The sequence below is a fragment of the Brachyistius frenatus genome, unplaced genomic scaffold (genome assembly GCF_029030835.1).
Source record: "Brachyistius frenatus isolate BFR_SWC_R1_liver_20210118 unplaced genomic scaffold, ASM2903083v1 Contig_305, whole genome shotgun sequence".
Classification (NCBI taxonomy): domain Eukaryota; kingdom Metazoa; phylum Chordata; class Actinopteri; family Embiotocidae; genus Brachyistius; species Brachyistius frenatus.
The window spans coordinates 62,055-85,007 of record NW_027210904.1 but is presented as its reverse complement, the minus strand read 5'-3'; the positions used below and the strand labels follow the sequence as shown (position 1 = coordinate 85,007).

At 40.5% G+C, this 22,953-nt stretch overlaps 5 protein-coding genes across 7 annotated transcripts; all 5 read right to left on the bottom strand.

The window, feature by feature from the left end:
- Positions 1 to 213: 213 nt before the first annotated feature.
- Positions 214 to 1,696, bottom strand: LOC138635368 (uncharacterized). The gene is made up of 5 exons (XM_069722794.1): positions 1,642 to 1,696; positions 818 to 1,513; positions 596 to 730; positions 468 to 517; positions 214 to 333 (listed from the first exon to the last, which is right to left on the bottom strand). The coding sequence occupies exons 1-5, from the start codon at positions 1,694 to 1,696 to the stop codon at positions 214 to 216; spliced, it is 1,056 nt and encodes a 351-aa protein (XP_069578895.1).
- A 2,820-nt stretch (positions 1,697 to 4,516) lies between these two features.
- Positions 4,517 to 6,501, bottom strand: LOC138635354 (immunoglobulin kappa light chain-like). Its single transcript, XM_069722775.1, has 5 exons — positions 6,447 to 6,501; positions 5,623 to 6,315; positions 5,373 to 5,501; positions 5,248 to 5,291; positions 4,517 to 5,142 (listed from the first exon to the last, which is right to left on the bottom strand). Exons 1-5 carry the CDS (start codon positions 6,499 to 6,501, stop codon positions 5,023 to 5,025), a joined length of 1,041 nt encoding a protein of 346 aa, XP_069578876.1. The 3' UTR covers positions 4,517 to 5,022.
- Positions 6,502 to 9,997: 3,496 nt separating this feature from the next.
- Positions 9,998 to 13,703, bottom strand: LOC138635369 (uncharacterized). 3 transcript variants are annotated; one of them, XM_069722795.1, is made up of 4 exons: positions 13,034 to 13,703; positions 12,804 to 12,929; positions 12,325 to 12,368; positions 9,998 to 11,139 (listed from the first exon to the last, which is right to left on the bottom strand). In XM_069722795.1, exons 1-4 carry the CDS (start codon positions 13,617 to 13,619, stop codon positions 11,020 to 11,022), a joined length of 876 nt encoding a protein of 291 aa, XP_069578896.1. In that variant the 5' UTR covers positions 13,620 to 13,703; the 3' UTR covers positions 9,998 to 11,019. The 3 variants fall into 3 exon arrangements, with proteins under 3 accessions (XP_069578896.1, XP_069578897.1, XP_069578898.1); XM_069722796.1 differs by having other exon boundaries at positions 12,804 to 12,834; XM_069722797.1 differs by lacking the exon at positions 12,804 to 12,929.
- Positions 13,704 to 15,518: 1,815 nt separating this feature from the next.
- LOC138635367 (uncharacterized) lies at positions 15,519 to 17,977 on the bottom strand. The gene is made up of 5 exons (XM_069722793.1): positions 17,923 to 17,977; positions 17,118 to 17,813; positions 16,885 to 17,010; positions 16,317 to 16,360; positions 15,519 to 15,723 (listed from the first exon to the last, which is right to left on the bottom strand). Exons 1-5 carry the CDS (start codon positions 17,975 to 17,977, stop codon positions 15,604 to 15,606), a joined length of 1,041 nt encoding a protein of 346 aa, XP_069578894.1. The 3' UTR covers positions 15,519 to 15,603.
- A 1,488-nt stretch (positions 17,978 to 19,465) lies between these two features.
- On the bottom strand, positions 19,466 to 21,278 carry LOC138635376 (uncharacterized). Its single transcript, XM_069722805.1, has 5 exons — positions 21,236 to 21,278; positions 20,171 to 20,869; positions 19,909 to 20,025; positions 19,778 to 19,821; positions 19,466 to 19,659 (listed from the first exon to the last, which is right to left on the bottom strand). Exons 1-5 carry the CDS (start codon positions 21,276 to 21,278, stop codon positions 19,534 to 19,536), a joined length of 1,029 nt encoding a protein of 342 aa, XP_069578906.1. The 3' UTR covers positions 19,466 to 19,533.
- Between the last annotated feature and the right edge of the window lie 1,675 nt (positions 21,279 to 22,953).

Sequence of the window (22,953 nt, the reverse complement as noted above, 5' to 3'; positions counted from 1 at the left end):
CATTTTCTTGCACTGACACCGAATGTTGGCATTTGTTTTGAATTATGAGCTGCACAATCCTTTAATCGATCGTTCTATCGGCTGCATCTTTTTGATTTTTGACCACAAAAAAAAGGACATAAAAAAAAAAAAAATCTTCACTTAAATCCATATTAGGCTTGAAATGCACCAAAATACTTTTTTTTTTTCCCCACAAAGTACAGGTGTTCATTTCTACCGCTTTACACTGGAGTAAACACATTCAGATGTGGCGGTGTTCCTCTGTGTTCTTGATCTGCTGGGTACCTTCACACTGAAAGCAGCATAATGGATGCTGTCTGCATCCTGAAAATCCTGATAACAAAATATGAAGAACTGGATTAGCATATCGGTCCTGACAAGAATTTAAAAAAGAAATCCACTGACCATTCGATTTTGTTTTTGTTTCCAAATGAGTTTTAATGGCAGTTTATAAATTATAAAGATACACGTACCTCTGTATTTCTTGTAGAGGGAGCTGATAATCCAGTTTGAGGTGCTGGGGGAGAACACAGAAATAAATTGAGAAGTTATATTTAGTAAATACAAGCTACCAGATACAAGCAGTATCACTTACCTGTCCACTGGCAATTGTTTCTCATGATTGCCTTGCACACAGAGAAAGCCAGTAAAACACCCAGGATGGTAGTGAATGTCAACGCTCCACTCAAGAAATACACCAACATAAGAGAGTGTTCCTCGTCTTCTTCATCTGCACAAATACAGAGACAGAATTCACCTTTTATCTCACAATTTTTTATGGATATATTTGTATAAATGAAACTATGTTGTTACTCACGTTTAATATTCAGCTTGGTCCCATTTCCAAACAGTATGCGTCCACACGAGGCAACAGCGCAGTAGTAGATCCCAGCATGAGACAGATTCAGGCTCTTCATCGGCAGGTTGTACACACAGGTGCGTATGTGTGTGTTGGGTTTCCTCTCACACTGATCAGTCTTGCGTCCTTTGGTGTAAATGAATCCTGGGTGAGATTCTTCAGAGTTTTTGAACCAGTAAACCCTGTGTTCTCCATCACAGGTCTCAGTGTGTACTGTACAGTTCAGAGTCACAGAGCCTCCTGGCTGGATGCTCTCAGACTGATGGACTGAAGCTTTAATCCTAACACCTGCACCTCTTACATTGATTGTAGCGCCCTCTGCAAAATTCAAGTTAAATGTATAGCTAGATGCACAGTAATATGTAGCTGAATCTGATATTTGCAAATCCTGGATCGTTAAGTCATGTTGATTGTGCTCCGTATCCAGTTTGAAGCGTCGGTTGTCCTTGAATTCATCATGAAAAGTTATTTTTGTGTCAAACACATAGAAGGAAGAGACGAGCCTTGGTTTCTGTCCCAGAGATTGTGTGTACCAGAAGAGCCATGCTGAATCTTCACCTTCATAGGAACATCGCAAAGTCACACTCTCACCAACATTAGCCGATATAAAACCACTCTCTTGATGTACAGATGAGGACCGATCAGTCTTCTGAGCTGAAGGGACATCAGAATAAAAGAAAACACCATTAATTAAGAATTCATTTAAAGTTCAGCATAAACTTTACATAAATGACTATTTGAAATATGTGTATGGAAACTGGAGCCACAGAAGAATAACTCACCCATTTTCCCTAACAACAAACATGTGAGATAAAAGATGAGCTTTGAAGATGCCATCATGTTTGAATTCTTGTGTGGACTGAAAAGAGCTTCGATACTTTTTCCACTCTTCAGAGGAGAGACTGTCTGATTGGCCAATCTGAAGTGACTCTACATGACCTTCTTAGGAAATATATCATAATCACATGTTCACGGCCACCTATAAGAGCAGTTTTTCTTCATCACATGGGGAGAGCTGTTTGAAGAACCTAAAAACCCCTCACGGCACTAAATACTGACATCTAAATGAGTTGAGTTGAGTTTTTCTCGGCTGGTAGTGAAGTGATCATTGCTATGTTGTGCAGAACACGTATATTGAATAATTATTAACCACTTGCCGAGAGCACTTATACAAAATAGCAACACTTTTTAAATACCACAACCGATACTGCTTACCGGTACCGATACTTATTGATACTCTTAGCGATACTTCTCTCCATAATTTGGTACAAAAAATAAAGACGTAATGTGACAAAAGTCATTGATTTTTTTTTATCATTATTTTTTGGCTGAAATAATTTAAATTGCTTCTTGAGTTACCTGTTCCAACAGTAAGTGAGGAACGGAGATGGATATTTTTAAGATTTTAATGATACTGCTGTTGTTCCTTGCACTGCTTATTGATTCAATACTCTAATGACACTCTAATTGGTTCTTTTGGATTTTTTTAACAGAGAGAAAAACACCACATAATGAAGGCTACAATATATAAATTAACAGTCTTGATTAGCAGACTGAACCATTGTAATTTTAAACAGGACTTTTTAATTGGCAGTATTTTTTTTCCATGCACTAGTTTTTACCTGCAGCCCCCACATCACTAATGATCTGCCCCTTTCTGTGTGATCTGAAACTGAAACTGAGAGTTTCTGAACCACAGCTGAGATGACGCTTTGATTATTTCAGATTTAATTAATAAACGCACACATAACTATCAGTTAGTTAATGGTTACTTTTAATTATTAACCCATGTTTATATAATTTAGTTGACTGTGAGTCCAGCTACAGGCTGCTTTCATACTGGAGCACCGACATTCAAGCTTGGAGGAAACTTTGTGTCTCTCGGCTTGTATGTGACAGACTTTCAGGTGCTTCAGCCCTGACATGCATTTATTCTCTCTACCGCAGTCTGTTGGAGCAGACAGCTGTTCCCCTCCACTTGCTCAGAGGTTCCAACACATATCTGGCGTCGAGAGCATCGTCCTCTCAGACAGATTCAAAATAAATCTGAAATGCTAAAATGGGTAGCCAAATATACTTGGCCAGCCTCCAATTTACCTGGGTGGCCCGCCCAAGTAATGTATACGTATGGGAGCACTGCTCTTGTTTGCTGTTATTCACAGTTAGAAGAGAGGACTGATTAGTTTTAAATATCTTTCTGTTGAGGTCAGCGCTATTACAATGTAGCTCAGCACAAAGCCTGGAAGACGGAGACTGACCTCACATAAAGAGCACGAAGCCTTCCAGCCGGCCTTCCCAAAACTGTCTTTTCTTTACATGTTCTGACCTGTTATAACCACAGTCTTTTTTTCTCTCTCTCTCTCTCTCTCTCTCTCTCTCTCTCTCTCTCTCTCTCTCTCTCTCTCTCTCTCTCTCTCTCTCGGCAAAGCCATTTAGTTTTGTTGTCATGATTTGTCTGTATACAGAGAAAGACAAGTTTACCCTGACTACTGTCAGACCAGGATGTGTTGGGTTCCATGTTTAATTGTGTTATATAAAAGGTAGAAAGGATGAATTAATGAGAAGCTTTGGCGGCCACTTTTTTTCTTTTCATTATGAAGAGTTTTCATCACGTGTCTCCTGTGTTATACACAGAATCACCAGCACTTCTTCTGGCCCGTTCATCCAGGAGATAGTTGTCATGGAAGCACACAGCTAACCTGCAGCAAGTGCTCCCAGAGATTTTATTCAGTCTCTACAGTTCAGCGTTGCCTGACTGCAACTGGATGGTGCTTATTGTGTTGTTTGTAGTCGAGGAAGAAAATGTGGTGATGACTTCAAAGTCAGTCCCATGGTAAGCATCATATTACCACAATAGAGACTGCTCTTCTATGTTGACAGCATCTGACATGACATTTAAATTTCAAGGGGCGATCAAAAACGTTCCGAGACTGATGGTGTTGTGTGAACGAAGTGCTGCACAGAGATTTGCATAGAGCTTACCTTTGTAAGTATTACATGTGGTTTTGTGACCACTGGGAGGTGCACATTTGTGAGTGAGTTGACAAGTTGGAGAACCAAAGTGCCATAGTGCCACAGCTCAAGTTGTTTGTGCCAAATATTTTCTCTCAGACTCCTGAGAACGTCACGGTAGAACTTGGTGTTGACAGTCTGACCCTGGGGGAAGAATTCACGGTGCACAATGTAAAAGAAAACTCACCTGATTGCTCCTGACCTGATGCACCTTCCTCAGTCTTAGACAGTGACGTTCTCCTCTCTTGAAACATGAATGTCATTCAAAATACCTCTCAAAGCTCATTGCTTCATTGCCATAGTCTTTCTGAAGTATTTCAAGGGTGTCCGTTGCTGATTTCCCAAGTTTGACCCAGAATTCGATGTGCACACTCAGCTCACGTGCACGTACTAGTGTGCTTAGAATACTTACCCACCAAAGTTACTGTGCTGACAACAGGCTTGGGAACTTTTGGATTTACCCTCATACATCTATAGTTCATATGCTAAACACCCACCCATCTCTGTATCAAAGTGTAACATGTATGCATCAAAATTATTACATCATTAAAGATACACATACACACTACAGCATTTGGCTGCAAACAATGTGAAAACAATAGATTGAAACACAGTTAAAATGTATTTTCATGTACACTCTTTAACTTTTGCATAACATCAGGAAGCCTTTTATTTGAAATATACCAAGTTCATAAAGTAAAAGAATTTAGTATGGAAGAATCAAAGGATTATAAAGAGATCGTTTCTGTGAAGACTTCCTGCTTGAAACCACACAGAGACAAAAAGAAAGTGAGCAGAGGTTTGGGGTGAAGCTATAGAAAGATTTTCACATTGCTGGGTTTATCAACATGTTAGAAAACACATAACAGATCCCATTGCAGAGGATTGTGCTATATTTGAATGTACTGTACTCATTGTGTTTCTTGTGTAAAGGTTTTTCTTGATGAAATAAAATGGTACATATCTATTTTTAGCAGTGCAGTGGTGAGAGGCACAAAAGTGAAAATGGTAACGCAATTATGGAAGCTCGTTGAAGTAGTTTACTGCAACCCGAGGCTTTGTTTTGGTCATCATCATTCACATCAGATTTTTAAACATGTTCACAAAATCCAACTCATCCGTAAAGATAAAGTAGAGATGAATGTCGTCTTCTAGTGCCTTACACTGGAATACACACATTGATTCAACGTATCGTCCCTCTGCCTTCTTGATCGGTTCAACGTTTGTTTGCTCAAAGCAGAATAGTGAAGGTCGTCTGCCTCTTGGTAAACCTGATACAAAAATATATCAGAAAATCACAATATAAGCACAATGAAATTGATCTGAATGGTACTTTAATAGTTCCTTTAACATATATATTTCAGAATAATAATCACCTGTGCATTAGCTGTAGAGTGATCTGAACATCTTGCTCGGGACTCTGGTGTGAAACAAAAAAAAAATTTGATTTTAAAGCCATCTCCAGTGAAAACAAGCTGTTTGACTCAACAGTATTGGTTACCTGTACATTGGCAGCCGTTTTTCTTCTTCATCTTGTGCAGTTGGACAGCCATGAAAACACTCAGGATGGTGGTGAACGCCAAAGCGCCACTTAAGAAATGCACAAGAACGGAAGGAGAGTTCACCTCACCTGCAGAGAGCCAGACGGCACAAGACATCAGAGATCTTTGAGCGATTATGTCTATGTTTAAATGTAAATTTTGATAAAAGGGGTCATAATTACTTCTCTGCTATAGTATTACACTATTTACCGGCTATTTTAAGCTTGGTCCCGTTTCCAAACAGTATGCGTCCACACGAGGCAACAGCGCAGTAGTAGATCCCAGCATGAGACGGATTCAGGCTCTTCATCGGCAGGTTGTACATACAGGTGCGTGTCTGTGTGTTGGATTTCCTCTCACACTGATCATTGCTGCTTCCGTTGGTGTAAATGAGTCCTGGGTGAGATTCTTCAGAGTCTTTGAACCAGTAAACCCTGTGTTCTCCGTCACAGGTCTCAGTGTGTACTGTACAGTTCAGAGTCACAGAGCCTCCTAGCTGGATGCTTTCAGACTGATGGACCGAAGCGTTAATGTTCACACCTGAACCCTTTACACTGACAGTAATGCCCTCTGCAAATTCAAACTTGTATGCATAGCAGGTCATACAGTGATAAGTAGCTGAGTCTGAAAGATGTAAGTCCGTGATTGTTAAGTGGTTCTTACCATTTTTAGTTTCTAGTGAGAACCTTGGATTATCCTTGAATTCTTCATAAAAAGTAGCGTCTTCATCATGTTTATAGAAAGTAGAGATAAGCTGTGGTTTCTGTCCGAAAGATTGTTTATACCAGTAAAACATAGCTGCCACATCACCTTTGTAGAAACATCGCAAAGTCACGTCGCCACCAACTTGAGCTGATACAAAACCTCTCTCCTGACGAACATTTGAAGACAACTGAAGATTAGCTGCCACGTCCGAAGAGAAAAGAGACCAAGAAAGTTTGAAATTATAATCATGATACACTGTATTCAAGTTTGTCATAATGATGGCAAGAAAATATTTAAATAATCAAAATGTAAAGGCTTCCACAGCTTACCTATTCTCCACAAGGACAAAAAAGTCAGACACAAAGCAAAAATCAGAGACACCATCGTGATCAAAATGTCTTGATGAATGCAGAACCTCTTCGTGTTCTCTACTTTTAGAAAGAGGGCTGTGTTTGATTGGCTAACAACAAGTGACACCGAATGTCCTTTTTTGGAAACAGTGAACACATGTCCAGTCCCTTTGTCAGGTTTGGTTCATGAGACAACAGATGGGGAGACAGGAACCAGAGCCCGAAGACTACTCGTAATTCTGATTGTAAAGCCACTAATCATAGCAATAACCTTGTTATTATCAGGGGAGTCCAGTATTGTTCAACGAGAGTCCTGTTATCTAAATAGCTCTCCCTCAGTGGTTGACATCAGCACTAGAAAAAGATCAAATAGGTTGCAACAGGTATTTAGATATGGCTTTGAAATCTTCTTAGATTATTGAAAAAAAACTGAAAAGTTGTGGATAAAAAGCCTAAAGGTAAGTAACTCTTAACACTAGTGCAAACCCTGAACCCCAAATTTGATTCTATGGGTGGTGAAATTTCTTTTATCCACTAAAACATGAATTTTTGATGATGTAAAATACTGATTACCTTCCTAAAATGAAAAAGTTTGACTAATCTTTGGGCAAAAGAAACTTGTCCCAAACTGTATAAATGTATATTTCCATTTCAATTTTGATTATAAACCAGGTCTATATGCTCCATCCATCTGATAAATATACTCATTCAGCAAGTGTGCCATTTGAACTTTGGGATGTCACAAACCCATGCTGAGCACTATCCACTGTTCAACCTTTTATAGGGTTATTCTGTCACAGAGCTACAGACAAAAAAAAACCCCTCTGTGGTTGGCATTGATGTGCATGACTCAAAAGAGTCAGCCAATCAGAAGAGAGTATCATTGATATTAATGTGCCTTAAAGGTACAGACACAAACCGGCCAGAGTAACCAAAAAGAGATGTAAAACTACAGTATATATACTATATAGTATTTTGTACTTAAAACTAAGATCAAGACTACAAATAAACCACCTGAAAAATGTAAAATATAGTATCTCCATCATCCATCCATCCATCTTCTTCCTCTTATCCAGGATCGGGTTGCGATGGCAGCAGCCCAAGCAAGTTGTCCCAGATTTCCCTCTCCCCTGCAACATTTTCATCGCTCATCCTGGGGATCCCAGGATGGCTCTTTCCACCACCGGGTTCTCGGGTTGCCGCCACGACAGGCACCGATGACCTTCCAACCACAACTCCTAGCGGCTGCGTCCACAATAGAGGCTATGAAAATTGTCCACTCGGATTCCATGTCCCCAGCCTCCCTCGGGATGTGCGAGAAGTTCTCATCTGATCCAGCTCACCACCAGGTGGTGATCAGTTGACAGCTCTGCTCCCCTCTTCACCCGAGTGTCCAAGACATACGGCCGCAGATCAGATGATATGGCTACAAAGTCAATCATTGATCTCTGGCCCAAGGTGTTCTGGTACCAGGTACAATTATGAGCCACCTTATGCTCGAACATGGTGTTCGTTATGGCCAAACTGTGACTAGCACAGAAGTCCAATAACAAAACACCACTCGGGTTCAGATCGGGCAGACCGTCCCTCCCAATCACCCCCCCCCCCCGCCAGGTTTCTCCGTCGTTGCCCACATGAGCGTTGAAGTCACCCGGGAGAACTATAGAGTCGGCAGGCGGCGCCCTTTCCAGGACTCCTCCCACCAACTCCAAGAAGGGCGGATTCTCCAGACTGCTGTTCGGTGCATAAGCACAAACGACAGTCAGAGCCTTCTTCCCCGCAACCTGCAGGCGCATGGAGGCGACCCTCTCGTTTTACGGGGAGAACTCCCAACACGGCAGCGCCCAGCCGGGGGCTCATCAGTATCCCCACTCCCTCCTGGCGCCTCTCACCTGGCCCAGCCCGCCGCCTGGTCTGCTTTGCTCCCCGAGCCCGATGCTTGTCCCTGCAGGCGGTGGGTCCACAGGGTGGCAGATCCATGATGTTTTTTCCATGAAGGCCCGGCGACCTGACAGACACGAGCTCCCCTCCCAGGTCTGGCTGCGGGAGGGTGCCTCGGTTTCCCTGATCCGGATGAGGTGTCTACATTCTGTGTGCTGCTGTTCATCGGGGGACTGTTGAACCGCTCTTAGTCTGGGCTCTTCCCTGACACCAATTTGCCTTGGGAGACCCTACCAGGGGTTGATGCCCCGGACAACATAGACCCCAGGATCACTGAGCCACTCAAACCCTTCCACCACGTGACGGTAGCGATTCTTGGAGGGGAAATATAGTATCTCTTAAGTGACAATTAAACATGCCTAAGGTTAGGATAAGCTTCTGGTTAGGGTGAACTGGCTTCAGTATAAAAATGAACCCGAATTTTCTCCTTTTTTTGCCCCCACCAATCCCCTGTTCTGAATAGAAACATTTCACACACCTTGTTCAACAAGTTGTTTGCAAACATATTTCATATTTCAGGCAAGAGATCAATCTTCCTGTGTTCAAGCTCTGCAAGTGCACCATGCAAGTTTCCACCAGTGGAAAACCACAGGACGGACAGAGGATGAGAAAGTTAATTAAACTGAAAGATGTAACCAACACTAATGTTGTAATCAGAAGAAAAATATAAGTGGATTTTTGTAAAGAATTCACTATCTGTAAAACCTGGCTATAATGTGCTATTAAAGGAAAATATTGCTGATTTTCAATCCTCCATGTATCAGTCATAGGCGTGGCATGTCCATAGTATCCATCAGGCTCTTCATAATTATCTGCTGTGGCGACTGTGTCTGAGTCGTGTTGTCAGTGGCAGCACAAACACCATCTGTGTGTGGATCAGAAGACAAATTTGGGCCCAAACTAAAGAGAAGCCAAATTCAGATCTTAGAGTGAAGTAACACAAATTTGATGGTGTTGTGGAGGAGGATGGTGGAGGAGTTGCTTAGGTCGGGCTGGCTGAGGTGGCAGGGGAGAAAACAAGGAGGTGTGGACCTGTGGTAGCTGAGTGGAGGAGTGCAGGTGAAGCTGGGTGAGGCGGACTGGAGGTCTTAGACACAAAGAAAAGAAAGTTAGCTTGCTGGACGAATTAACTCAGCATATCTGAATGTCCTGCACTGCTCATCGGAGTGGTTGAACTGAAGATCTGGCTTTTGAGCCGGGGTATAAATGCTGGAGTTGATGGGTATAGATGAGAAGCCGGCGTGTGTCATTAGCATCCAGGGGCTCAGGGACGGACAGCCACGCCCACACGGTGCACTGACAAGGACCTGACAGAACCAAAACCTAAAAACAGTGTAATGATTGAGTGAATTCTTTTTACAGGGTTATTATACACTATATAGATTTGAACACATCCTGTTTGAGCCTACTTAGGCAGATTTCTTGACGTAATCTTCTGAAGGAGGCCGGACATCAGTTATACTGTGGGCCTGCAGAGCATGAAAACACTGAAGAGACTTCCTGTTTGAAACCGCAAAGAGAGCAAAGGTTTCCAGAGAACTGTATTACCGGTGTAAACCACACAGAGACTCAAGAACAAGATTCTCACGTCTTTAATTTAAGGTGTACAGTCTTCACAATGTGTTACAATAAAAACAACCTGCAAAGGCATCTTGGAAATGTATTGATCAGTGCACGTAAGGCAAACACTGACAGACTGATCAACATCGTGGTATATTCTGAAATTACATGTTGCCACATCTTGCTGCCAAATATGAGAAGGTTATCTGTTGTTTCTGAGCATGTAGTCATGTTCGGATGTAGTGACACAATTATGCTTGATGTTTGCAAAGGCTTGCTGATAATGTCCATTTTACATTTCAGAATCTATAGTAAATGTAATGTGAGCATGATAGATATCTTACTATTGCTGAGAGGTGTATTTGCTCGCTCACATTCTCTTGTGCACTCCCTCTAGCTCTTTCTTTGACCCTCTTTCTCTTACTTATAGTCTTTAAAAAAAAAAAAAAATCTCATCCAGTTACAAAATGGCTCAATTCTTATGTTTGTCTGTTGTAGAGGGAGACATGGGGACACCTGAAACCAAATGTGCTCTCAGGGCTGTTCCAGTGTCAAGGTTTAAATCCTGTCACAAAAAAGATTCTGACCCCATCAGATCTGGAGTTCTGTGTGGATGTTTCTGAACTAAACTACACTACAAATATACAGAGAGTATAAATCTGGCATCTCTAATGATGACCCAAGTCTCTCGGAGGATAAATTCTCTGGGGACCATCATTGTATGTCCAAAATTTCAAGTCAACGCATCCAGTAGTTGCAGAGATATTTTAGTCTGGACGAGACTGACAGACCAACAGTGCCATCCCTGCTGTGCTGCTGGTATGACAGAAACAACATTTTGGACATCACAGTCAACGTCACATATAAGAAATTTGACTGCTGAAAGCACTTGTTTTATTGTTTTTTTGTGTGTTCTACAAGGCCACACATTACATTCAGTATATGTAGGTAAAATCGGACATGTTTCAGAAAAAAATGCAGTGATGGACACATTAAGAAAGTCCCTTTTTCTCATGCAAAAAAACAAAGTGAAACTGAAATGCGTCCAACTCTACTGCATTACACTGGCGTACACACAGTCACTGTGTGTGTGGTCTCTGTGTCTTGTAGATCTGTGGAGCGTGTGTTCCCTCAGCGCAGCATAATGGAGATCTTCTGAGTCTTGGTAATCCTGGTAATAACACATCATGTTAACATTAATCAGTGTTGATATGTGCAGTATATCACGCCCAACACACACAGTCACTAAAAACACTTCAAACAAAAAAGTAGCTTTCTGCTTTACAAATGGGCTGATGCTACTCCAGGAAATACAACTAAATATGTGGTTCATGTTTGCATACTCTGTTTCAATGACATACTCCATGTGCCAAACATATTTGCTAGAATTTGCACGAGGTTCCACGAGGCAGGTGTCTGTCACATTGTGTGCGTGATGCCCTCCTCTCTTCCCAATTTTGTTGACTTTTCGATTTCTTCTTCTGCGATTTTTCTGCGTTCAGCAGGTAAACATTGTTCAATGGTTTCTTTTCTCTCCAATTTGTATTTATTGTTGTTATTTTCTGCTTTGTTGTTCTGAAACTTACAAACATAGTGAATACATTTTGCTGTGTTGTTGTTGTGAAAACATTCAACCCCATAATTATCTTGTAGTTTTCGCGTACAGCCTGTTTGCAGGAAAAGCACCAATTTATTCCCCTGCTTGAAAGACCGTGGAGGTAGATGTTGATGTAGTGATGTGATATATGATGGGGAGTCTGCACAAGATGTTTTAGGCTGAAAACTGACTAGACTCCAGTCAAATTCTGTCTGGTTTCCTGCCCAGCTGATCTGCTTTGCACAACTTGATTCAGCTTCTGTCAAAAATAGACCACATGCATGCTTTCGGGAAGCGGAGTGGAGGGCTGCTGAAACGTGCTGCAGTTCAAGCATTGGCTAGAATAGCAGTGATTAGTGGTTTCTGTTGGAGCCGGTCCTGGTGCTTTTAGGCGACCAAAGCATGCGTCTCAAGTCAGTGTGGACTTTTTAGGTATTTTTCTGTCCTCTTATGATTTCACTAATTGTAACCATGTCCTGTGAGTGCCTAAGTACAACCATAAAAAAGATTTTAAAAAATGGGGAAAAAAATGCTGTAGTCAGTGGATATTGTACTACATGAGTGGATATTTTGGTAGAACATGATCTCAATAAACAGATGAATGATATGCTCAGACTGAACAGCTGCTGCATGCAGAATGCATTTCAGAGGTTTTAGATTGGATTACATTCATGTATGCCGGTGATTTTTTTTGTGTGTTTGTACCTATACTTTCTCCTATATATTGTGACAGTGGTGCAGTTGGTTATAAGTACTCACTTCTGCGTTTGGAGTCGAGGCAGCTGCAGATCTTGCCTGAGAGCCTGGTTATGAAATAAGATCAGAGAGACAGATTATTTTTAATGTCTTCTTACTTATGACACTATATAACACCTAAACATGATAAAACATGAACACAGCATAATGTAACATATCAGCATAACTAAATCGATATTGACCCAGCACCATTTACCGGCATACAGCTTCCATCAAACTTGGACCATTTTAGTTCGTATTTGTATTAATTGGTTAAATTTTTCACAAATTGTTGACAGTTTATTGATGATAGTTTATTCCTGACAAATTCTGCAACAGATAAACCAAAACATTTAAATGCATTGCTATTGTGGAAGTAATTCAGCATGATGGAATATGTTGTTTACTGGCACTTGATTTGGCTTACATTGTTCATAAAAACGTCAGATGGATTTAGACTCCAATATTAAATACACAAATACACACATTTACAGTTCACCTACCTGTCCACTGGCAGTTGTTTCTCTTGATTATCTTGTACAATGAGAAAGCCAGAAAAACAACCAGGATGGTAGTGAATGTCAAAGCTCCACTCAAGAAATACACCAACACATGAGAGTGTCCCTCATCTGCAAACCCAGAAAGATAAAGATATTCCAGTGCTGCAGAATACTCAGTATTTACAAAATCATTACTACAGTCCATATGAAACATCTGCTATAATGTTACTTACCCTCTAAGTGGAACTTTTTCCCGTTTCCAAACAGTATGCGTCCACACGAGGCAACAGCGCAGTAGTCGGTCCCAGCATGAGACAGATTCAGGCTCTTCATTGGCAGGTTGTACACACAGGTGTGTGTCTGTGTGTTGGGTTTCCTCTCACACTGATCATTGCTGCCTCCGTCGGTGTAAATGAGTCCTGGATGAGATTCTTCAGAGTCTTTGAACCAGTAAATACTGTGTTCTCCGTCACAGGTCCCAGTGTGTACTGTACAGTTCAGAGTCACAGAGCCTCCTGGCTGGATGCTCTCAGACTGATGGACCGAAGCTTTAATGTTCACACCTGAACCCTTTACACTGACAGTAATGCCCTCTACAAATTCAAAATCATATTCATAGACACTTATGCAATAGTAAGTAGCAGAGTCTGAGATGCGTAAATCGGAGATTGTCAAGCGATTTTTAGTGTTTCCTATGTTGAGCGTGAAACGAGAATTGTCCTTGAATTTATCATGAAAGGTGCCACTTTTTTCGTAACTGTAGGAGTTAGTCATGATCTCTGGTTTCTGTCCCAGAGTTTGCTTGTACCAGTAAAGCATCACTGAATAATCATTATAGAAACACTGCAAAGTCACGTTATCACCAACATTAGCTGAATAAAAACCACTGGCTGGATGCACATTCACGGGCGATTTCAGATCAGTCTTCTGAGCTGAAAAGAGATTTAATTCAAAGTTTAAAGTTTATAATCATGACAAATTGTAGTTATATTAAATATGTTAAGTTATTGTAAACAAATGCTTACCTAAACTCCCCAAGAACAGACAAGTCAGACACCAAGCAAACCTCAGAGGTGGCATCGTGTTGAATGAACTGAATCTCAGTCCGTACTCTATCTTTAGAGAGAGAACTCGGTTTGATTGGCTAACGAGAAGTAACACGACAGCATTACAACTTATCTGATGTTCCGCTCAACTGATTTCTGTTTAAAGATACGTGCAGTGAAGTTTTTACATTGTTTTGTTAACAATGTTGAGAAAACTTTCAATTACATTAAATGGCAGATTAAGGTTATACATTTGAAACGTTTCCCTTAATGACGTCTCCAATGTTCAAAATAATGTGACACAAATCAGTTTCGGCCTTCAATGTAACATTTTACTGATTTTCAAACTTACATGCGTCAGTAATAGGTTTTCATGTCTATAATACCTAATCCCTGGCAACATTTATTACCTGTCACTCTGGACTGTAAGATTGTGCAAGATGTTCATGTCAGTGCTAGCACAGACATCATTATGGGCTTCACTTCCCAAAAAATAACCAACAGCAATAGGAACAAGATGTCTGGATTACATCAGAAAATAGAAAATACTACTTCTCTTTGATTATTTTTGGTTATTATTCTTTTTTAGCAACTGAAAGTAACTGGTTATACAGGGATGCTCACCCCTTTTCCCTGCAAGCGCACATAAAACGGCCTCTGATTGGTTGATGCAGCAGGTAGTGTGGTGCCTTTGTGTTATTTGTCCTGCAGAAATACATCACTTCTGTTAGCAGGACATGAAAACAGGTTAATCAGTTTCTGTCAATGTTCATTTGTATTCCGATTTGTGCATATGCACAAATGTTAGAATAACTAGTTATTGTTTTACCTGTTCAGGACAACCCCACATTCAGGATTCATAACAAGACTAATGTAAATGATAAAATAATGGATTTCTTGTCCACTTAAAATAGTCTGGCCGTCAGTTCTGTGACTGCCGTGCATGGAAACACTGCAGAGACTTCCTGTTTGAGACCACAACGAGTGCAAAGAGTCTTAGAGAAAGGTGTGAATGACTGAAGTGTACTGAGAGATAATCTTTCTGCCTGTCACACAGAAGCTAAAAAAAAGGACCCTCACATGTCTGGGTTTGTGGTGTGCAGTCAACACATTTACACTAAACAAGAGGCAAACACGTGTGCATTTTATGCTTCAAAAAAGGTTGGCAGGTTTTGTAGACGCTCTGCTTTGAGAAGGCCAGCTCTGGGTCTGAGTCATTTCCGTAAGCTCTATGGTTGCACTGCCATGCTGATTGTGTCCCTCTGACTCCTAGATTGTGTTGTTGAGAGCTTTTGATTTACTAAATTATCACAAAAAAGAACCAAATAATGTGTGTTGTGTGGTAAATATTTAGCTTGGTCACATAAAGTGGTGTTAATAATTTTAGCACTGCAACGCTGGGAGATGGATAGAGACAGAAGAGCACTGACTTTGTATGAATACTTGTTCTCCAAACATTTGTAGTCGCTCTTGAGCACCACAAGCACCAGAGATCAGTTATAATTTCCCCTCGGGGATTAATAAAAGTGTATAAAAAATATGTGGAGGAGTTTGTGCATTGTGAATGACTGGTATCGTGAGAATGGAAATACAGCACCTTAAACTTTGGTCACATCAAACATCAACATTTTACTGCAGCTGAAGGAATGTGTTTATTTTTTTTATGCAAGGCAAAACTTTACATTTGGTATGTGGAAGAGAAACCTAACAAAAGGTCATCTCTACTGAAAGAGAAACAAACAGAAACAAGTCCAGCTCTACTGTCTGACGCCGGAGTACACACATTCATTGAAGGTTTCATCCGTCTGCTTTCTTGAACCGGTGAACTTGTTTTCCCTCAAAGCAGCATAATGGAGGTTGGCTTCATCTGGGTAATCCTGGTTATAAAATATAAGAGTGAAATTTAGTGTATGTCTTATAACTATTATGCTCATGCACTATAGTACGAGTCAGTATGGCCTTGCAAAAAGAACCTTTTTGAAGCTTATGATGTCACATTAGAGATAAATAATGTAACCTGCTGTACAACAACAGTGCTGGCGGACCATTTGACACAGCTTAAGCCAGAATTGGACCTTGTGATCTTGACAAGGTTTGTAAAACTAATTGAATGCATATTAGAGCCCGACTGTTACTGGATTTTTGGGGGCTGATATTGGGGAGTAAAAAAATATATTTATTGACATGAATGCACTGAAACACTGTACTTCAATGGGAATGTAATCATTGAAAATAAGTTAGAAAAGTCACAGAATAATTTATAATGTACCTGAAGTATCATTTTCTGCATCATCTCCTGGAAAACATACAATATTTACACCGATTCAATGTTTCTGTAACCAATATTGGTCTGGCTTTATTGCATGTATTGCTCTGTGTGGCTCTTTGCGTGTTTACTCCCTGTACTACAGTCCTTTGCCTGTGCTGTAAGCTAAGTTACAGTGATGTGCAGCACTTTGAAAATACTGACCTCTTCATTTGGAGCCAAGGGAGCTGGAGATCTCTGGTGAGGGTCTGGTCATGAAAAGAACAACAACAAAATTTTGAAATGCTTTATGATAGTAGGATCATTTGAACCAAAAGTAATGAACCAGTTGTGTATTATTAAAATGTGACAAACGCACAGAACTGCAGGTAGTGCTTAACAAAGACCAGCACTAAAGCTACTTTATAGCACAAGTAAATCAGGTACGAGTACAAATAGTACACTTACACCAACATATTGAGCTCAGTGATTTCCCTCCTGTTACACAATATCTTAACTAGCTCATATTCCATGAATTTATGATGAGAAATGTGCAGCCACAATTCAACACTGATGATCTTTGTAGCTCATAAAAAAAGGAGATGTTATATTCCCTCAGTATGTATTTCAAGTTAGTTGAGTTCTGTGTTGAAGCATAAATCTACGTAATTAGCATCTGGACTCAAAACAAAATGATGAAGTGAAGTGACCTCATTTAGTTCTTTGCTGTCGTTCACTATCACATAAGCTCAACATGCACCGTGAAATATAAAAAAATGACAGTTTGGCTTACCTAAGCATTTGAAGCTCTTTGTCTTGTACATTTTATATGCTGTGTAAGACAGGAAAACCACCAGGAGGGTGTTGAATGCCAAAGCTCCACTCAAGACATGCAGCAAGACAAGCGAGTCCACCCCATCTGCAGAGACACACACACCGGGAGACATCTGACAGATCAGCTTCAACATTAAAAAGTAACCAACACCATTTTACAAAGAAGGGAATCTTTGCTGGAACTGTAGCTACCCTCAAAGTTCAGCTTGGTCCCGTTTCCAAACAGTATGCGTCCACACGAGGCAACAGCGCAGTAGTAGGTCCCAGCATGAGACAGATTCAGGCTCTTCAACTGCAGGTTGTACACACAGATGTGTGTCTGTGTGTTGGATTTCCTCTCACACTGATCATTGCTGCCTCCGTCGGTGTAAATTAGTCCTGGGTGAGATTCTTCAGATTCTTTGAACCAGTAAACCCTGTGTTCTCCATCACAGGTCCCAGTGTGTACTGTACAGTTCAGAGTCACAGAGCCTCCTGGCTGGATGCTCCGAGATGCTGACTGACGGGCGGAAAGTTTGATGTTCAAACCAGAATCCTCTACTTGAATAATAATGCCCTCCAAAAATTCAAACACAAATGAATAGCCACTAACACAGTAGTAAGTAGCTGAGTCTGACATTTGGACGTTTGAGATCTTCAAGTGATTTTCATCAGTGCTGGTTTCCAGTTTAAAACGTGGATCCTTCTCAAATTCATCCTTCAAAGTGCCCTTTCTCTCATGCTTATAGAATTCAGACACCTGCTGTGGTTTCTGTGACAAAGTTTGCTTGTACCAGTAAAACATCACTGCAACACTGTCCCGATTGGAACATTTCAAAGTCACCGCTTCACCAACATGAACTGATTCAAAGTGTAAAGACGATGATGGTGTCAGAGCCGTCAAATGAGCTGAAAATAAAATAAATGCAAAATCAGCTTAACACAAAGACTGGGAGCATGATGAAGCATACAAAATATATTATAAATTTATTTAAAAAAATCTGAAAATACAACTCACCGAATGTTTCCAAGAGCAGAAATATTACACAGACAGAAAACACTGGAGGTGTCATTTTGTTGAAAATGCTGTGGGTAATTGTGAAATTTCAGAGACAAGGCTCTGTTTGATCAGCAAATCGGAAACGACTAAATGATCACATGTTTAGGGCCCCCGACACTGTTGATCTATGAGAAGCGACCTTTCACCCAAAGCAGTCCTGCCCCTAATTGTGGATACGTTTAAACCTTCATGAAAAAACAGTTGTCATTAATGGTAAAACTAACAATAGCAGCCTGTTAGTATGTTTATTTCTGCTGTAAAGTTGGGCATTTTAACATGAAGGTCTACAGTGATTGACTCGCTTTTGGAACTAGCCTTAGGTGTCCACTGGGGGAACTTTTTTGCACTTCACATTGGTTTAATTTTTTGTTTTCTACCTATCATGTAGAATTTGAGAAGTTACACACGTGTTTGCAAAAACAGTGAGGTTCAACATTTACCTCTGACCTTTTATTAGTTACATTTTTATAATGGTCTGTATTCCAGACATGTTCAGTGCTGATACGGATGAAAGAAAACAGAAGATACTTAGTGGCGTGTTTGGTTATAGCAACATGCCTGACAGAGCCTGTGTGATTATGCAAACAATAAGAGACTGAAATATGTATTTAAATCACAGTGGAGGTAATATTATACTTTGCACAGTTCTCATGCTTCACCATAATGCTTATTAGTCATTGATCTTTACACATAATGCTCTTTATGCATGGAGTAGCAAAAAACCTTTCATTTATTATTTTTCAAGAGGAGATTTAATTCAGTGTAGCTTGGACCACATCTTCAACCCAAAAATCCTCATATCTGAGTTACGGACCTGTTTCATATCCTTGTTTCTAATAAAGATGATGCAGCGCAAACTGAGCATATTGTTATGATGGGTTTCCTGAAAAGCTTTGGGTCAAGTTGATGCAGATTTAGGGAAGTGAAACTCAAACGGTTGTGGATGAATACATTTCTTTTTTTAAACCAAGCAGACTGAAAGCTTCACGCAGAGGCACCTTCTCGTGAGCTGAGAAATAAACCCACATTTGTGAAGCTCAAGGTGTGTACATTGTTTCATGTTTTCACTTTCTCTTGAAATCCATAATATATTTCTCGATTTTTTTTTTTTTTTTATTGTGTGCACAGCGCACGTCCTGTTACACCAGGCTTGTCTATTGTCGGTGTAAAATGCTGTGGCATGGATGCTGCAGGCCGGTCTTCCTGTGCTTGAGGTCTGCGAGAACTTGTGTTTCCACTAATGGAAACTTCTACTCTGTAGAAGTGTCTTCACCACACCAGTGTCTTCACCACACCAGTGAAAGGTAAACGGTGAGAGGTGCGATTGAGAGGCTCAACCTGCGTTTACAGAGATATTAATAGATCATTGGGGGTTTTCATGAGCCTGCTTTGTCTATGTGTATATAGTATTACACTGTACGGAGAGGCTGGAACTTGTGACTGCAGTGAACTCTCTGAATTTATTTTACATACAAATGCTGCAGACAATTTTTGTTTCCAATTTTATTTCACACTCAGACATATCAATCATCCATTTCTTGCATCAGTGTGAGACAGTAAAGTGGCCCTTCACTCATGTCTGCTCCTTACTCGAGAGTATACACAAACATTTTCCATGTTGTCCTCCTGATGATGTTGCTCACTGTTTCTCTTTAGACTCAGAGCAGCGTAATGGAGACTGTCTGCCTCCTGGCTCTGTTAAGAACAAATGAACAAAGGAAAATAATGTGAAAAATGACAACTGGAAACATAACAGAGGAAGTAGACTTTATAGGTGTATATTTGGCTTTTACTATAATCTAATTTCACCTACCACAGCGTCTGAGGCTGCAGGACATGCAACATGAGAAACAGTCCCTGCAAAGCAAATTATATGAACCAGCATGTGAGTCAGTTTAATACAGCAAGATTATATTGATTGACATAAATTGACAGAAATCTCACCTTTGCACACAGAGCGCAGCTTTTTTTGCACCTTGTACATGATGAAAGCCAAGACAAGAAGCACAGTAATGGAAACTGCCAGGGCCACACTCAGGCAAGATACCAGGAGAGGGGGGGCTTTGGTAGAACCAAACATGCAAGAAAAAAAGATCTCTCATATCTTTTATATATTTATGTTCATGTAAATATAGACAGTATAATTTAATGGCCGTTTTACAGGTATATGTAACAGTGATATGTAATATCTGCCATGATTACCTACCTACAATCTCCACCTTTGTACCATCTCCAAAAACAATCTCCCCACAGGAGTCCAGAGCACAGTAGTAGGTCCCAGCGTCAGAAGAGCTCACAGACTTGATTGCAAGGTTTAAAGTGCAGTATGCAGTATGATGCTTTTCACTGGAGAGGCTGGTACACCGTCCCTCTCCGGGATACACGACTGCAGGCTGAGAAGCACCGTGTCTGAACCAGTACAGGCTCTGACCTCCCACACATGCTTCAGTGTTCACTATACAGCTCAAATTCACAGACTCTCCCAGTCGAAGTGGCTCCATCGCCGGCTGATGGACAGTAGATCGGATGTTTGACAGTCTTGTTTCGACTTGAAGGAAAACTCCTTGTCCAAATTCAATGTTGTTGAAGACCAAAACCCCACAGTAATATGTCGCTGAATCCGACAGACGAAGGTTTGTGATTATGAGGTGGTTGATACATTTTTCCCTTAGTGCAGGGACTTGAAACCTTTCTTTAAACGTGGTGTAGATATTTGCTTCTCTGCTCTCCTTCATACGAGTTGATATGAGGTTTGGATTTCCATCCAGGGTTTGCTGGTACCATGAAAGGAAAGTTACAGCATCGTCTCGACAAACACAGTGTAAAGTCACATTCTCACCAACTTTAGCTGTCTTCACCCCGATATCCTGTATCACACTCGAGGTCTGAACAACTTGCACCTGACCTGCACAGAAAACCACAACAATGTTATTTATAGTTTTAAAATATTTGTACTTTCTATCAAAATGATACCCATTTTTAGTTATAGTTATAATTAATACAATATAAATACACCGTGCAATACAACAATTATTCTGTCCGTATATATCTTTTTTTTTTTTGTCTTTAGTTAGTTATATTTTAGTGATTGTGGATTGTACTTTTTCTTAGTCAATATTCTTTACTGTATTACTTAGTTATGATACTTCTTGATATATTGTTTTTTTACGGTCTCTTGTTTGCACTATCCACGGGACTAATAAAGGATTATCTTATTTAATCTTATCTTAGCCATGCACAGAAACAGTGGAAAAATGTATAAAATACTTACAGATTTTACAGAGAAGCACAAGAAAAATGCAAAGTTGCTTCATCTCTGAAGCGCTCCGGTCTATAGTCTGTGTTGACGGATGCACTCGACTCTTATATGAGACGGAGGCTGTTTGTGATTGGCTAAGCTGAATGGTTTGGTTTAAAGTTAGATTTAAGATATGTTCTTGTCCTAAAGATCAGCCTGATCAGGTGACTGGAGGTGTAATAGGGGTCCATTGAGTCCTTTTGGTTCCCTCACTGGTGGTGAACACTGAAGGACAGTAGATGTAACATGTACACCATAAAGACAACATTTTGCTGGTGCATGTCAGTATTCTCCATAATATGCAGTGGATAAAAAAGGGAATTTTGTATTTGTGGGAAGAAAAAAAAACGTGCTGTATTTTTATGTCATGACACAAGTTTGTTTTTCTGGTTGTTGTATGTGCGTGGATTTAGGCATTAGTGGGTTAAAATAGAGTGTGTAGGAGACACAAAGTAAAAGAGAAATCAAGTTTGGTGATTTCAACCATTTTAAGTTAAAGGTGATAATGGCTGTGGTTCATATTTTCAAGGGGACATTGTGGGTCCCACTCATTGACTAAATCGAAATGGATGTAGTTTCCAGGGATGACAAGTGAAGCCGATGTGGAAGCGCCACCATTGAAGGCCACTAGGGGCTGCATCCAAAAAACCTCTGGCTCCAACAGACTCCCATTCAAGAAGCCGATCCACCCCTCGCTCCTCCCGAGCTTGTCCCAATATTGTCACTTCTGGCTCCAAAAAAATAAGATGGCAGCAGCCCAAAATCCAGAGTCAAGGCTTCAAAATGGCAGTTCACAAAGCGATGGGGGACATCATGGTAGGTTGCTAGTTGGTCTTATCATGCCAGTTATAGATAAATGTTTGATATAGCATTTATTCCAGTACTTCTCTTTGATGGTAACACTCCATGTACACATCAAAATCGTACGTTTTGCGCATTGTTACTCATTGTTACATGCTACAAAGCATATCATGAGCAAAAAAAACAAAAACAGTCAGTGGTCTGGATGAGCAGTTCTGTTTTGGACTGCTGACAGTCTCTTTTCTTGGAGAAAAACTTGTAGATATGTCATTTTAATGTACAGGGAGGATTCTTAGAGGTTCAGTCAATGCCAGTCGAGGGAGTTTAAGGTTGGATTGTCGGGCCCGTATGTACAGCTGCATCTCGTGCATACAAGTAAAAGGGATTGCCATCTTTGCAGATGACTTAACTATGCCTGTCAAATTACAAAATAAAAGACCAGTTTATGTTTACTTTGAGTTGGTTATGTACTATCACACAGTCCCTAGTCGGGAGGTGTAGCACGACAGGCTCATCAGCAGAGTTATCAAAAGACGTTCAAAAATATGCTCTTGGGTGATAATGTGAGTGAAATGCATGCTGTTACTGCCTGTGTGGACAGCTGTGTTATCAGATGTGCATAAACTGGGCGACTGACACGTCATACGCGATTTAGGTTACTTTTGAAGTGGAAGCTAGGGTCTAGCGTTGTCCTGTCATTATTTCAGAAAATGACAAATGCTCAAAATGCCTCAGGCAACTTTTCTTTTTATGTTTTGTATGCCCTATAATGATTTTAATCAACAGAAATATAACTTGTATGACATGTATTTTGCTTGCTAGTCTAAGGTGGCTGTTTTAACTACTTATAACATGAAATGAACTAAAATTTACGACCCTCGTTGTTTTTT